The sequence below is a fragment of the Coffea eugenioides genome, chromosome 3 (assembly GCF_003713205.1).
Source record: "Coffea eugenioides isolate CCC68of chromosome 3, Ceug_1.0, whole genome shotgun sequence".
In the NCBI taxonomy this organism is placed as follows: Eukaryota; Viridiplantae; Streptophyta; class Magnoliopsida; order Gentianales; family Rubiaceae; genus Coffea; species Coffea eugenioides.
The window spans coordinates 17,695,830-17,713,320 of NC_040037.1; the positions used below are offsets into that span (position 1 = coordinate 17,695,830).

The 17,491-nt window shown below is 33.1% G+C and overlaps 1 protein-coding gene across 2 annotated transcripts; it reads right to left on the reverse strand.

Moving 5' to 3' along the window:
* Positions 1-663: 663 nt before the first annotated feature.
* LOC113765662 (protein CMSS1) lies at positions 664-6,008 on the reverse strand. Of its 2 annotated transcripts, none has more exons than XM_027309898.1 (6): positions 5,608-6,008; positions 4,276-4,465; positions 4,062-4,134; positions 1,743-1,792; positions 1,294-1,407; positions 664-936 (listed from the first exon to the last, which is right to left on the reverse strand). In XM_027309898.1, exons 1-6 carry the CDS (start codon positions 5,957-5,959, stop codon positions 810-812), a joined length of 906 nt encoding a protein of 301 aa, XP_027165699.1. In that variant the 5' UTR covers positions 5,960-6,008; the 3' UTR covers positions 664-809. The 2 variants fall into 2 exon arrangements, with proteins under 2 accessions (XP_027165699.1, XP_027165698.1); XM_027309897.1 differs by having other exon boundaries at positions 4,276-4,468.
* Between the last annotated feature and the right edge of the window lie 11,483 nt (positions 6,009-17,491).

Consider the following 17,491-nt stretch of genomic DNA (forward strand, 5'->3'; position numbering starts at 1 on the left):
AATGAAATTTTAAATTTACTCATGAAAAAAATGGTAAGGGTTCAAAATTTTTGAATTAAGTTTTTATGTTAATTTTTATAGTACTTAGTTCAAATTTTTATGTTCTTATTATTCAATTATTAAATAGTATGTAATTTTGTGACATAGAGTATGAATGGAAAAAATTGATAATTAACCTTATTGAGCATTATAAATAAATATTTAAAACTAATGATGGATGCAAAGGATAGTATAAATTGATAACTTAGTTTGTAAAAATAAATTTAAATGAGTTTATAAAAAGTTAAAATAAATGAATAATTGGATTACCCAATTCATTTTTTTACTTACCCATTTATACCCATCTAATTAAATGAATATAAATGAGTTAACTTGTTTATACCCGTTATCTATTTTATCTAATCCAAACCCGCCAAATCACCCATTTTGACACTAATTTGTTCAATCTCTATCATGTACATCTTTGATACTTAACCTGATTTTAGAGATTTCAAATATAGCTCCCCCCATGCGCACAATCTCTATTATTATTATTAGAAAGCTTTGCATAAAATTTTGAAGCTCCATTCTAATCCAGATTAAAAGCTACCAGAACTACATGGCTTTAGATTAGTATACATATAGGCTGTGCAAAATTTGCAACTTCAGGTTGTCATTGCTTCCTGCAACTATTACTTCATCGCTACCACAATAAGGCTTTTAATATTATCCTTGGCACCGCCTAAATTAACAAAAAAAAAAAAAAAAAGTGTCTGCACTGGTACAAATAACACAGAATATTCCTAACTCTTGGGCATGAATAAGCCGCTTCAGTTATCTTTAGCTTCCGTTGGAGCTCTTCGAATAGCTGGTATTTGACCATACAGACAGATTCGCAGATCACCTTCAAGCAGTCGTTGATGAATGTAGCTCTTGTACAGGTCCCAGAACTCTTCTCTGTCAAATGATATTTGCCATGCAGGTACAAAATTAACCATCTTTCGTGTGAAAAGAAAATGTGCACGCATTACGTAATCAAGGAAAAAGGGATGAAAATTTTGAGTTGCATGAATAGCAGCATAATACAAATTTCCCCATTTGACCCTGTCTGACTGCAAAATAGGTGGTGTGTGCAATGCTTGGACAATATTCAAAGTAAAGGGTGAAGCCATGGAAATGGAAATCAAAGAAAGAGAGAGACAACTATAAGGACAACCATGGCATTCCAGATATTGAAATTCTGCAGACCCTAAATCAATATCACTTGGTTCACAAGCCTACTCATAATGGGAATATCAGCTAAACGGATCAAACCTGACTTGAGGAAGTGTGAACAAGGAATAGCCCTTGACATCTGTGTGCATGTCAAGAACAATAACTGCCAATCTTGACAAGCCCAATGCTTCCATGTCAATCAACTTCTTTATCCTACAACAAATGCAAAATGCTTAGCAAATGAAGATATACAACGGGTGAACTTAAGAGTAAGGGTAGGAAAATGACATTTCCTAAGACAGTTCTCTCTCTTCTCTCCCTCTCTCTCTAACTACAATAAACCCTTCCAGTAAATGGATAAATCGTCTAACTATAAGATTTCTGACTCCTGGAAGACTGATCAGACAGAGGAGACAATAAATTGGCAACCCAAATTAAGTCAACAAAAGCATTATCTAGTACCAAAACCATATGCCAACTACAAAAAACTAATAAGCAGCATGAGAAAGACCCACATGCAACTTATGCAAGAAAGAAGCTTCAGCTACCTATTGGGTGTTCCACAAGCAACATTGACGCGATTCTTTAGAAAAGAAACCTGTCACCACACATGTAAAGAAAATATGTCAAACTTCAAGACCAAAAGAAAGGAGAAGAGTTGGCCACATACACCAGAAACATTACATATGCTGCAGACAGACAATATTGTTTTGTAACTACAGGAATTCCTTAACTTTGTGAGATTTTTTATAGAACCTAAGAGAGTATTAAAGTCAACACCGTAAGGAAGAAAAGAGAATGACTGCAAAAGTATAATATGCTTTACACTCTTTCAGGTCATACAAAAAGAAAAATGCAGAACAAGTTTCTCACACTGTAATCTTATACTTTCACTTGTTTACTTTCCTATGGTTTTTTACCAACAGATGAATTCTTGACAGTTAATATCTAACCTAGTAAAAATTGAAATAAGTACATGATTGAGCAAACAAAAAAGACAGCCTTTTTTATCAGAAAAATTGATTTATGTTTGGGAAAGGAAAATTCCAAGTATGTTGTCTACATAGCAAAGATATTTGTTGACACAAGTACACGCATGATTGGCAAAAAACAAAAAGAAAGGCTGGTTTTAGAAGAAAAGTTATTTATGAGTAGGAATAACATACCAATTATTTTGTCTATAGAAAAAACACATCCATTGACACACTGTAGTGATGAACAAACTAGCAGCCAGACCAAATGGCATAAGGAACACAATTCATCAAAGCTGCATATCACTTAGGAAATTAACTTCAGTTTCCAAAAAAAATAAATATGAACAGATTGCCATTTCTTCTTGTCAAGTTTAACAGACAGATGTAATTTTCAGCACTGCCTGCTTCGCCGGTTTTTTTGTCTCCGTTTCTTAGTTACATAAATGCACTAATCATCTGGATTACTATTAAAAAATATTAAAAAAAGCCCATGTAACCAAAGCAAGTAAAGTTTTATGAATCAGCCATTCAATGAATAAGAAGCTCATCAAAGCTAAGCATTAGTTAGAAAACAAAAACACTAGCATCAATTCCTCTCGAACTGCTAAAAGTTCACCAAAAGAGGCAAATCAACACAGCATTTAAATTTGTTTAAATGTGGGGATGCCTGAAAGGCTTTTAGATAAGTTAGGTTCAAAGAGATAGGATGCTGAATGAGAACATTTTGAAAAACAGGATTAGTAAAAAAGATTTGACTACCATGCAGTTACATCTCTCATTACTACAATGGATGTGAAACAAGATGCTTGCCGGGAGAGAGTAACAAGAACAACCAAGTATATAAGTGGGGAAAAAACCGTGCAAACAGGGAAAAAAAGTTAATGATCAGTGACAGAGAGGAAAAAATAAAAAACAAAAACAAAATGTTAGTGCTTTTCTTGTAGAAGCAGAGCTAATGATCAAGACCATACAAGGGGATTGTCAGGCATATAGAGGACCGTCTTCGTAAAGCCATGACAGAAAATCAAGACCTACTTAATTTGAGAAGAAGAATATCAATCTATGATTTCTATATCTTATGTTTGGAATTTGTTTAAAATGTTTCTACTTGCTTTTTTCTTCTCAGATGCTTCTTTCTATTACCAAAATAAGATGCATAGCTTTACCTAAGTTTAGCCCGATCCTCATCCTTAAGTGGTTGCATTGCCCAGAGTTAAAATGAGGACCAAGTTTTCCTTGTAATTTTTCGAGTTATTGTCAAAAACCTGGTTGAAGTTAAATTATGTGAACAGCCAAAATGCAGAAGTTAAAAGTATTGGATTTTGAACAACTTATTCCTTTATGCTATTTCAAGTGATTTTTCAACTGATAATTCCAGGTTCATGCTAAGCAGAAAATTAGGCTTACTAGTTTGTCATTGAAGACCAATAAATTGTCAGACAAGGGAGTTACTTGTGGCCAGCAGCAGGCTCATAAATGTGCATGCTTTACTGATACTGGTGAGGACTAAGCCTAGAATTGCATTTCAGATCTCATCTAAAGTCCTGAGCTATTATTTGAAACTTGAAAGGTTCTAATCTGTTGCAAGAGTCGACAGACAATAAAAGATGGCTCCAAACCTGAAACCAATTTGAACAGTAGATGTGAATAATTTTCTCCATCCCCTAATCTAGACATGTCTTTATGTGTCAATTATCTCTATCAACAGTAACTTTAATCTTTTTCAACTTATAATACTTAGAAGCCAAGCACACAGAAATTAAAGATGATAATCACAATCATAGCACCAATACAAGGGCATCACTCGATTTCTACTTATTCCTTAACTTTTGTCCAGTTTCTAATGAAATCAAGACCTAGTAAAACTGTTCTAAGAAAGGCAAACTAGTGTACCTGCTCCTCTATCTTCATATGCTTTGAGAACAACTTCACAGCATGGCATTCTTTAGTCAGAGGCCGCAATTCCCTGTGAAGTCAGGACAAAACCATATTATTCTGATAATTGCTAGGCCTTGCTTAGAAAAATGAAGCTACTGATTCTTTTATTACACAATGTGGAATCTCAGAAATTCTACAGCAATATGTTTTCAGATTTCTAGGCATTAACCTGAGAAGTTCTAATGATCTTAGGGCTGATAAAGAAATTACAAGAAGTGCAGGATTTCCAGGATCAACATTCCCTTCTCCAAGCTGTTTCTCACAAAGAACTTCTTTGAATGAGGATCCAAATGCTGTTTTCATGTGTTCTCCCAAATTATTTTGTGCTGCATCCTGACTTAACTCAACCATGCATGTATCTGCTGCCAAAACAAACAACAGAAGTACTGTGAGAATACATTCAATCAAGAGAAGAATCATAATAAAGATGCAAAACAAAAAATTTAAAAGAACAGTATCATAAGAAGAAAGAGTGAACCAAACAAAAACCCAAAAAAAAAGGAGAGCAAACTAGGGAAAACGATGCGTTTAGCTCGTGATGGTAAAATTTTATGCTAATGTCAAAGGCATTTGTACTGGCTTTTGTAGGATTGAGTTCTATACAGTTGTCAGAGCTATTCCATGGTGCAGTTGATGGTCCAGATGTGTTCCATTTAAATTCGAATGAATTGGATTGATTGTAGAGCACAACCTATAATGAGTGACAAAATTTGTTGTGTTTTTAAGTGTTACCGTCTTAGTGTCTAAGCTTGTTATGTCAGTGTCAACATCTATCGTGCGTGTATGGTGCAATTGAAATTGGAAATTGCAGAAGCAGCCCAGATTCATCTTTTAAAGTAAAAACCGAACATGCATGCCACCACCTAAGGATTACAAAAACGAGTACAAATGCCTTTAATCTGAAATAGCATGTCTTGCATGCAACACGTGATGACTATTGTTGAAGACAACCGAGGCAAATGTAGGACTGACCAAGACAGAGCACATTTGACACGAAAAAAACACAAGGTTCGGAAATTTAATAATATTAATTACACCTCAACATTCCTATAGTATCAATCATTCCAACTTCCTCAAATCCAAGGTAAATTCAAACAAATAAAAAACAAATGCTACTTTCAACGAGTGATAAAATTTGTTGTGTTTTTGTCCGATAATGTGTTAGTATCTACATCTGTTGTGTTTGTGCATACATTGCATACATTTCATGGTGCAATTAAAACTGACAATTGCAAAAGCCCTGGATCAGTTTTGTAATACAAGAATTGCCCCTTGGATGGTGTGCAAAAGATAACCATGTCAAATTATTATGCTCACAAAACTGCCAAAAAAATTGCAAATTTGACACAAGAAAAAAAGAAATAATGAGAAAAGCAAAACTTTGAAATGCACTTCACTGTTTCAATTACCACGTTCATGATTCCCTTGTAAATTCCAAAAAAAAATGAAAAGATTAAATTAAAGAATTAGATTAAATAAGCAAGACGGGGCCAGGCAAGACCTTTGAAAGATTCGAGTTCGAGAGTGGATAGTTGAATCCCATTGGCTGATTGATACTGGTGGAGGAAATAACTCAGCTGCTGCGACGCCGTGGGCTGCTGGACTTGTACGGCGTCGTTTTCCCTTTTCACTCCTTTCTTCTCGTTCTTCTTCCTCTCCTCCTTATACTCCTTGCTCTGATTCTTCTTCTTCTTCTCCCCCTTCCCGATTCTCTTGAACTTGGTGCTTTTGCTATTGGTGTTACTATTACCAGTTTCGGATTTCTTGGGCCCCAAAGGCTTTTGATTTTTATGCTTTTTGGTGGGTGTTTTTGAAAGCTGCTGCTTCTGATTTTTCTGCTTCCTACTCCCCATTTTGAAACTAGTCTCTGTTGAATTTCTACTTCCGGCTGCTGCTGCAACGGCGGCAGCGCGGTAGTGCTGGTGGTGGTGGTTGTGAAGGCGAAATTTGGCTTAGGTTTATTTGCTCTGTTTAGTGGAGGGTAACGGACTCTACCAGGATCTAAATTAGGATTAATTGCATTAAACGCCAGTAGGATTTAGTATCTTTCCTTGTCTAGTCCCTACAGTTATTTTTGTGTTACAATTATGCCCTGCAAGTTGCAAGATTGCAATATGTTGAGAGAAAGGCAAATAGTGAGGCTTACAGAAGAAGTTGATAGAAAGGCAAATAATCTTTCTGACACTTTATGCTTGAAGTTGTGGCAAATTAGACAAGAAGAGAAGACATGATAAGAAATAAGAAAGAGTGCGACGAAAAAAAAGAAACGAATAAAAAAGAAAAAGAAAGGTGGGTTGATCAAAGCAATCTATTTCTCTTTTTTTTTTTTTTTTGGTTCCTGTGATAGTGCAATTTGCTGACACAAACAAAAAGTAAGAATATTTGAAATATTATTTTGTGATGTAATATGATGTGATATATGTGAGATAAAAAAAATTTTTTTAATTATAATTGTGACCCAAACAAAATTTTGATCCTTGCTGTTCTCGCTGATCAACTTTAATCAGCTGCTAGCTAAAGTCAAATAGAAAGCTAAAATACAAGAAAAGAAATGTAAATAAATCACAAATCACAAAAACAAAAAAAAAATTTCAAAAGGCTGTGATTTGGTCATCATTGAGGCTGAGGCTACAAATTTGGGATCCTAAATTCATATAAAAGTAATCTACTAAAATTAATTTCTCTCCTAGGCTATTCTAGTGGGAGTTTTATTTAATTTTTTTATTAATTTTCTTATATCTAAGAGTTTTTTCAGATTCACATGTTAGATTTGGAATTTTTTGGATTTTCTCGTCAGATCTTGACATCAATTTTGAACTAGAACCAGTTGGATAATAGATTTAAGGGAATCGGCAAGCACAGATATTTATGGTGCAGCTCATGCAATTGGTCAAATCTGATGGTTTGTGATTCACAGTATAATGATTTTTCAGATTAGATATATGTGTGACATGTGCAATTTATTTTCTATCATTAATGCAGCTATCTTTTGTAAGCAAAACGTGCTAAACGATTTCCACCAAATTTATTAATAACATTGGCTTCTGTTTTATCCAAAAAAAAAAAACTCATCAGCCAGGAAATCAGTTCCATTTCCTTTTCTTCATGATTAGTATCAGGTTTTTAATAGTTTAAGCTCTCTGTTCAAGCTTAAATATTTTTAGTATAGGTTCAATTCGAGTTTTAATAGATAGTCGATTAAGGAGTGAAACAAAGATTTGTAGTTCATTCTTTTCAAGAATACAGCTTCAAGACAGGTATTTCTAATCAATGAATTTTTTTTTCATTATTTCGTTGTCTTTAAATTTTAATTCTACTTTTAAGTATCTTATATATTTGCTTTACGTTTCCTAAGTGTGATTGATCGTAAGGTGATTTAAGTCCTTTTAAGTGTGATTGATTGTAAGGTGATTGAAGTCCCTTTAATTAGTGGTGGCAATTTGTCCCAAATCCCAATGGGCTACCCATGCCCAAAGGGACTTTGGGTATGATGGATATTGTAATTTGACATTGGGTTTAAAATGGGATACATCCCAATTGTACCCATTATTTGATGGGAAACGTTGGGAAATACTTGGGTGCCCATTGTGCCCAAATATCTTCCCAAAAAATTTCATCTATCCAAAAATTCATCTCTGATTTTTTTTTTTTTTTTGCAAAAATCTGATTTTTTTTTTTCACTTCCATTTTCTTTCTTTTCCTTTCTTCACTTTCCTACAAAAGAAAACCAATTAAGTAAAAATGATTAAAGGCCTTATTTTCTTCACTTTCCATGTTGTGGTGTGCAATGCCTTAATTAAAGGGCCTTTAATTCAGGCATTGCACGCCACAACCTTTTGATCAGTTAAAAGCATTTGTTCATTTTGTTTTTCTTAATCAGCAACATCTACACTAGTCCTTTTTTTTTTTTATCATTTAAAAGGCTTGTCCCCCTCAATCAACAACGTCTACACTAGTTCTACTTTAATATATTTAGAAAAAGGTTTAACTAGGCCAAGAGAAAACTAGTAAAAAAAAAGGAATCCATCTCTAGATTAAAAGAAGGGCAAAAAACCTCAGCGGCCACTAAACTATTTGTCAGATCATGTTTTGGCCATCAAACTATTTTTCGTCAGTAATTGGCCACTAAACAACTTAATCAGTAAATTCGTGACCATTTAGTCGATAATTACTCTTAATCTGTGAAATTAGCAGTACACGTGACAAAATACGAGGGTAATTTTATTTAACAACTATGCGACCGTATTATTCTTTTAATTTCTTTCCTCAAACAATCACCGAATGGAAAATTATATGGAGGAAAAAATAGCGACTCAATTGGGAGCCCCAAATCTTCAGCCACAAATCCAAGAAGCCGAAGAAGAAGACAAGAATGTCGAGGCGCTCTGCTAAACCTAGATGCTTCTGCAAATTAACAGCAACGACGAAAACCTCATGGACAAATTGGAACCCAGCAAGAAGATATGTGGTCTGCCCAGGACAGGCAAGATTTTTTCTGGAATGATGCCTTTACTAGAAGAAGAGTGAGCTCTGAAAGCCATCTTGCGGAGAAGCTCCCAGCCTTCGTGTGGGTTAAGAAATCTCATCCGGTGAATGAATCCTTTGTCGTCGACTGATGAAGAAGCAATCTTGTCTGCAACTCCGACATCCCGAGTGGTGAGCAGCACTCTGCTGGCGGTTGGTTTTTGAGACAAAAGTGCAATGCAGAGGCACTCCCAAGCATCGGCAGAGCAGACATCATCCAAAACAATCAAGAATCTCTTGGACTGCAGGAACTGGTAAAGCTTCTGAGCCAAGTCCAAATCTGAAAATGGGGTCATATCATCCTTGGCTCGGCAGACATGTTGCAGCAGCAAATCTTCCAAAATTTTTCTGGTGCGGAAGTCCTTCCCCACCATAGCCCAAGCAAAGCAATCAAAATGGCGGCCACTTAAAACCTCCCATCTTGCTTTACTGTCTAATCCACTAAAAATTACCCGGCACTTTTGCCACGTGTACTGCTAATTTCACAGATTAAGAGCAATTATTGATTAAATGGTCACGGATTTACTGATTAAGTTGTTTAGTGGCCAATTACTGACGAAAAATAGTTTGATGGCCAAAACATGATCTGACAAATAGTTTAATGGCCGCTGAGGTTTTTTGCCCTTAAAAGAATGGCTACTATACGCCCTCTAAATTTTACTGCAAGTGCCGTTGCACACCTTTTGGTAAAACCTGAAAGGTGTGCAATTGTGTACTCCTTTAGATTAGAAATGGATTCCTTTCCCACTTGTTCCCCCATAGTCAGTCCTGTATCTTGCATTTTGTCCAATTAGTTATTTTAATGTTCTTGTTTATTACATTAATTTTACATGAAGCAAAAGGACAAAAAACAAATATGATCTAGTGTCTTCATGTCATTTATTTTAGGGCAATGTTTTGGACTAATGCAAATTTCATTCTTTTTGAAAGTAATGGGATTGTGACATTTTTTCACATGAAAGTGCTGCTTAATAGTTGAATAGCTAATCTCATACCAATACTGGCTAAATGCAGAACAGTCTCACCATTTAAATTTGCATGTAAACTTCAGTTGCTGCAGCCGAACACTTTCCCTCTCCTCCGTGCAGCAGTCTACAAAAAGATACGTGTGAGAAATCAATTTCCTTTGTGTTCTTTTTCTCATTTTTATCCCTATCATACACCTCTAAGTCTAAAACCAAAACAATGTCTCATGTATTAACGCTATTCCAACCCCGGAAACGATTCAATTTATGGGTTCATTTTACCAGTAGAGCATCATAAGGGTGTTTCTCCTTTTTAAGACAACACAGTAGCATTCTTATACCTCCTCCATTTACCTTCATAAAAAGACATTTCTGCCAAAACTCATAAATTTCTTCTAAAATTAAACAAGTTGCGGTACTTAAGCGCACTTTTCTGTTGTTGCTATGATAGTTTCTGGTGCTACGGAAGTTAATTGGGTTCGAAGGAAATCGAATAAAATAGCTCAGGAACTCAAGGGACGATTTTCAGTAAGCTTAGTAATAATAGTTCTACCCTTAATAAAAATGGATTTCCTAATTTGTGTCCCTTTGCACAATCAAAACTTAATTAAAATCTCAGACGATTAAACAATAGAAGTGTAACATTTTTTTGTTCTAATATTGATTTAGAGCTTAATTATCTTGTGCCATAAGGGAATTGAATGGACGGATTCATTAGTTTTTGATCTGGAGATTAGTTTCTTCATGTCGTATAGTATTTTCTTCTTCTTTTTTTTTTTTTTTTTGTCTTTTTGATAAAACAGTAGCAGCCCCTATCTATGAAACCCATCATCCAAATTTGTGCCATGATGGTGTACAAAATTCTCTCAAAGCACTACTTTTCCAAGGTCAACTCAGCTTTGACATTCTAAGCCTCAACACTAAGCTTCTAGAAGTTGACTCACTAAAATCTTGAAACTCACTTTTTAGAATCATGTCCTTTTTCTGCATATTGGAGAATATCCAGATACATGATCTTGAGCCGACCTATCACTTATCTTCTTTCAGTTCGTTTTTGTTTTGTCATTTGTGATGAGTGTGCAAAAAAAGTTATGTATTGCCTTTTGCTCAAATATTAAGTGGAGGAGATATAAAAGCCATTGAGTGGATATATAATGCATTGAGTCATGGACTCCACTTGAACTTTTAAACCTTGCAAATTAAAGGTGCACTTTAGGGGGTCTAAATTCAAAGGCATGCTTAGTATTCTACTCCCTTTTTTCTTTTTTTTTTTTGAAGGGGAGACTTGAAGCATTATAAGGAGGAAGGGAGAGTCCAACTAAGAATCTCATAAACACCGATTAGTGTTCCACTAATTAAGTTATAAATGCGATTTCTCCCATTTTATGTGTCTAAATTAAAAGTTATTGACATCAGTGGTTAACTTAAGTATCAACACTAATCTATTCTTGTCCCTTGAGTTGGTTGAAATAGTAGAATTGATGTTATGCATTTCTATCAACCTGAGTTCGAATTTCTCTTGAAACATCTGCACGTCGCATAGGGCTTCCCTAGTGTGTTTCATCCCTCTGTGTGGTTAGTGGGTTATTGTACGGGACGGGTTTATTCAGTACGTACTCTCGGGTAGCGGTTACAGTTCCCTTGTCCAAAAAAAAGCTGCGTTTGGAATGAAATTTATTTGGATAAATTTGTTTAAAAATGATACTATATCATTTTTGTTTTTGTGATATATTTTATGTGAGATTAAAATTGATTGATATAATAAAGATGTGATTGAAAACATATTTGTTAAGTAATACAAAAAATTCTTTCTAAATTGGTGAATCCAAATGGACTTTTGCCTAATTTCAAGTTTAGACTAGAATTTTAGTCATCATTCCTTTTAATGTGTTTAATATTTGCCTATCGTCCAGCCCAGAATCAAGCTGCCATTTAAAGCGCAATGAAACGATGGAAGAATCTATTTTACCAATACCCAGATCCAATCATGTAGCTAGGCACAGAGATTTATCCTCAAAAATATTTATACAAATCTAAAGTGCTAGATCATTTCCAACTTCATGAAAGATGGGAACATCATGACTTAGTTGTTTTGGAACTTCTTAGGTGGAGACTCTTTACATAGAGATATTTTACTTCAATTTTTTTCTCTCATGTTTTTTCCCTCTCATGTTGTATCTACTATTGCTTGTATAACTATTACCTCTATCCTAATTATACTTTGAACACATATTTGTTTAAACAATTATTTTTTTTGTAGTTCTGTAAGTAGGTAGTAATTGATAATGTAGCTTCATAGGTGGAGAATCTTTACTTAGAGATATTCTACTTTATTTTTCTCATATTTTACCCACCAATGTCTCAAGAATGATTACCTTATCCTATATTATACTTCAAACACATATTTGGGAATAGTTCTAGAACAATTAATGACAAGGTAGCAAACAAGTAGTCTACTCGTTACTTCATGCAAACAGACCTTTTCAATAAGCTACTATATTGTAGCATTAATTTGTCACATCGTAGCAAAATAATGTTCAATATCATATATCAAAAAAATAATTTCAACACTTTAAACCAACTACTAAAGAAGAACATCCTTACAAAACAAAACAAAAAAAAAAAAGGAAAGAAGGAAGTTAACAACGAAACTTAATATGAATCTAGATTTGCATGATTTATTACTTAAGTAGAGAGAACTATGAACTATCACATTCTTTAAAATAATAAATGATTAAATTTAATGTTTTATTTTTTAAAACACAAAAACTATTGTAAAAGTTCTAAATTTGAGTTTTTGTTAAAAGTGCTTTTAACATCAAAAGTTCAACTCTTAATTTTATGGGATGGTGTTTTTTCAAAAGTACTTTTGACATCGAAAAGTACTTTTTTTTGTTATCAAAAGCACTACAATTCTAAATAGGGCCTAAGAAGGGTTCAAATGCTATTTTGGATTTTTTCAATGTTCTCAGGAAAAAATCGAGTTCCTTTCCAACATGTGTGTGGGGGTTTGCTAAAAAAAAAAAAAAAAAAAAAAAGAGATAAGGTTAGTCAAGAAGAGGATAAGAAGAAAGAAATCAGGAGAAGAGGGGCCAGATTGGATTGCCATTGGAGGATGGAAGCAAGAAGAGTGAGACCAAAAAAAAAAAAAGAACTCTTTGAGGGAAATATGGGGAATGGAAAACATATATAGGTACTTTGAGGAGTTCTCTATGAGGGTTAAAACTTTTATTACATCTATTCTTGTTTGACATTAGCTTAACTTGAGCAGTGCACTTGAAATTAATAGTTTGAGGTGGTAAAGTAAAAATATTGATAGTTTGGAATCGTAATATTATTTTCTACATGAAAAATATCATATCCTATTTACCAAGTTCATCTTCTACAAAGATTTTTTCTCCCAAGTCTATGAAACATGTAGACAAAAATAATGTTTTACTTCTTCTCACAAGTTATTTAACAAAGAATAAATGTCTAATGCCTCAAACATTTATTAAAGTTTCAAAATCATTTGCCTAATGCTGTATCTTTACATCAAAAAGATGTTTCATAATCTTTTTATATTAAAGTCATTAGATTTATTAGCACAATATCAACATTCATTACTGCAAGTGGCTCAAACTTTACTTTTGTTGTTTTAACTGAAAAAATAAACTAGTTTTATTACTAAAATGTCTTGCTAGCATTTGAAACCCTTTCCTATGTCCCTTTTATAAGACTTGAAATCCCTCTTTGGACCATATAAAAATATACATAATATACTAATCATTTTTGCACATGAATATTAACAATTATCACTCTTCTTTTGGTTTTGTTATGCTAATCAAACTTAAGATACAAAGAATTTGTAGTCTGGTGCAATTAATTTGACATTAAAGGGAAAATCACTTATTACCTATACTTATAGCTAATACAAAGTAAATCAAAATGTTAATTAAATCATTACTTTATTATCCATTTCTTTAATCAACTAAGTAAGACGATAAACTAAATAAGATTATAAAAAACCAAACAAAACGCATGGTTCATGGCGACAAAGTTGACTATTTATTTCTAATGTATAGCACACACCAAATTTTTTAAGAATAACCCAAACAAATATGAGAGGCTAATGATTCGGACTTAGTAACGTATGCATTTGAAGCTAAACGAATGAGGCATAAACACCCAAGAACTTAAAGAGCAGAAAATCTGTACTAATTGAATTTTATACGCATAATTTTATTTTTTTTAAAAATTATGATGGCTATTGACTGCAGAATTTTTATTTTCCTTTTTTTGACCAAAGAAAACATTAATCAACTCTAGAACTGAAAATCTATTCTAATTGAATACGTAAAATCTATATTGTTATTTGAAAATATGACAGCTATTGAAAGCAGACATAGACGAACCAATAATAAAGGCAGATACAGAGGTTGACCAACAATCCAGGCTGTGATACGACCAATTAATATAGCAATTCAATTGCAACTATCCCATCAGTATGATGGCGACAAATGAGCTCACAAGAAGGGATTTGTCTTACTAGAGATTTAAATATATTTTAATTAAAAAGAAGGACTTCAACTAGATAGGCTGACAAGCATTCCAAGTTTATTAAAAATTCCACAATAGTTTGGTGAAATAACAACTTAAATATTATTAAAATAAATGATCCGTATTATTTACCAAAAAAATAATGCCAAATTAAAAAATCGCTACAACCTATCGTTGGTTTAATATGATAGCATTCCATTTTTTCTAGGTAGAATTTAATGATCTCAAGATAATATATTTTCATATGACTTTCTTTCAGCTCAAATAGAATTTTTAAAAAAAAATTTTTTTTTGGTATTCACTGCTGCATTTTTCCTTTTTATATTCTGACCTGTATGTAACATGGAAGTTTTCAGGGGCGACTGAAAAATGAAAAAGTGTGCTCCGAAAATTGGATTGTCCATCTATAAATAGTCAAATTGGCAATTTCTCTAAGATGGAGTTGAATCTGTATATAGTTTGTGATTACTGGACATAAATTATACTAGTATTTGTAAAAGACTGGACCCAAACATATAATCCTCATTTTAGGTATGTTTGAAAGATGGATCTAATTAAATATGTATATATATAATACTCTATTTAGATATGGCTGAAAAGAGGAAAGAAGGGAAGAAGAGAGGAAAAAGCGTAAAAGTTGCTTGAGGTGCATGCACGAATCATGCAAATTCACTTCCTTTAGAAATTTCCAATAATGTCGTCGGCCGCCTTTCATTTCATTGTCGGTCCAATTTGGCAAACGCAATGCCTAGGTATGATTTATAGCGCAATGCTTAGGTATGATTTATGTCATTTCAGAAGTTGTTTTGCCTTTCATTGTGGAATCTAAATAAGAATTTTTTTTGGGATAAAAAGTGAATTTCATTAACAAAATTATTAGAAATCGTCCAATATGATCCTTTTTTTATTTATATTATAAAAATATGTACAAATGGTATGATAAATATACACTAAAAAAATAGATCTGTAATTTAACATATAGAAGAATAATTATAAATCCCTCTATGAGTAAGAGTTTATGTTATTCCTTCATATAGGTTTATTTTGTAAAAGGAGTAAATTTCATTATATTTGCTAAATCAAAAGTAGAGACTCATGATGTGGAGTAAGTTTTGATATTTTCATTCTGGTAAGATAATTATCATATTGGTGGACCTAACATGTGTAAACAACTTTGGTGCCTATTCGTAACCCTCGTACCCATAAATCAAACACTGGATTAAGTTATTTCGGGAATTGGAAAGGAATCCAATCAAACTCCTTTTGTTTTTCAAGGGAAAAATGCAGTTTTGATCTCCAACGTTTGGCGTGGAAGCAATTTTAGCCCCCAGAGTTTGGGTCAAAGCAAATCTGGCCCCTCATGTTTAAATTTGAAGCACATTTGGGACAAGTAAATTGATTTTTTTTTTATAATCTTATCAATAGGGAGACACGTGACCCTTGCCTAAAACTAAATAAAATATTTCATGATAGCAAGAATTAATTACTCATATAATCACATGATCCATCGTGACTCCATTCCTATGAGAATTGAAAAAACCAGTCAATTATCCTAAATTTGCTTCAAACTAGAAACGTTAGAGATTAGATTTATTTTGGCCCAAACTTTGAGAAACTAGAATAGCTCCTCTTCCAAACTTTGGGAACTAAAATTGCAAATTTTTTTTTTTTTTTTTTTTTGCCAAAAACAAGAGATTCCAAAGTTCTGATTTGATCCGGTTTCCAATAAAAAAAAAATGACACATGCCTCCAAATTCTAACACTCAACAATGACAACATGGTATAGTTGGTATGACTCATTTTTCCATGTTGCTACTTGGAAGGTGCGCATGCATTTAATTTCTGCCAAAGATCCATTTCTATTGCAGGAGAAAGACAAGCCGGATATATACAAGCACAGTTAAATAAAATAAGGATAAACAGGTGACGATTCCACTTTGCAAATTAACCCGAATAAATAGTGGATTGGTGATTTGTACTCTAGAGGATTTGTGATAGCTACTCAAAAAGTATGAGTATTAATTCATTTTTTTTTTTTACCTTTCTATGCCTCAATCAACAAGTGGAATGTTAATCCTTGAAATGAATGCAATTTTAACAATAATACGTTGTGGACATTAACCCTAGAATTTCCTAATGCAAGGCTATTATGTATTTTCTTCTTGTAGCAAAAAAAAAAAAAAAAAAAAACAGCTGGAGCGCACAATTTCAGTCGAAAATTAGTCTGTAGCAGTAGATTAAGACTACTAATTATTCAGTTATTAAGCAAACTTTTAACTTGAAAATTGCTTTCAAAAAGAATAAAACCATAAATGAGATAATGACGCTAAACTAATCTGCACCTTTTTTTCCTTTCGATCCTTATCTTATACCAAGAAAACTTTTCTGTTTTCAAGTGGAAGCTGTATTCCTGAGGACCCATTTTGCAAGCTGGAAAGTATGACAAAATTTTGCTGAAATTCTTTACGTGATTCTTATACAATTGACTTGGTTTACAATAATCAGATTAGTTGATTCACAGATGGAAAAACAGCACAAATAAGGTACAGAGGAAGAACAGCCATTGACGTTATAGGGACATAAACCTTACATCAGAACCCATACGGGTGTTCTATTGTTTTGGTGTGGATATGTATAAGTAGCATATTCCAAAGTGTGAAAATGATGGTATTGATGATTGTTGGATGACGTATATGACATCATATAGGCCATTTATTAGAGATTAACCAGAATGAAGGCTTAGGACTGGTCAAAAGATGTTCCAAAATCAAAAGCCTGAAAGACAAGATTAGTATCCAAAAAAATTATATGCATCCCCAGTGTAAAGAAATTTTTTTTTTTTTTTCATTTTCACCCAAAGGAGTTAGGTTTTCACGGTATATGTATTTATAATTTTCATGTTATAAGAGATACTTATGATTATATATTTAGACATAAAAAATGTTTCATGGGTCGTATATAGATTTTTTTTATCACAATCAAATTTAGGGTTTACAATGTATCATTTTTAGTCATATATTTTAAAAGTTGCCTATGCCATAAGCATTTAGGTGCAACTAAAAGATTGACATTGGTAGTATATATATAAAACATTTACATATGCGTAATAGTAATCAATTCATATCATTCATGTTTAAGATGAATTTAATTTATAGGTGTCCAATCGATAATCGGTAATTTATAATATATATCAACATAATTTACTATCTAAACAAAAACACTCATGTATTTCTCTCGCTTCTTTGAGTCTTTATCGATTTAACCTTATGTTTCTAAAATGCCAAAAAAAAAAAAAAAAAAACACTTGTTACCTTGTAAATATGTGACATTGATCACATGTTGGATAAATAGGGCAAA

Coding starts and splice junctions, on each gene's coding strand:
- LOC113765662 (XM_027309897.1), bottom strand. CDS start 5,959: ATGGGGAGTAGGAAGCAGAAAAATCAGAAGCAGCAGCTTTCAAAAACA. Junction 4,469..5,607: donor CGAACTCGAATCTTTCAAAG/GTCTTGCCTGGC, acceptor TTGTTTTGGCAG/CAGATACATGCATGGTTGAG. Junction 937..1,293: donor TTCACACTTCCTCAAGTCAG/GTTTGATCCGTT, acceptor ATCATTTGACAG/AGAAGAGTTCTGGGACCTGT.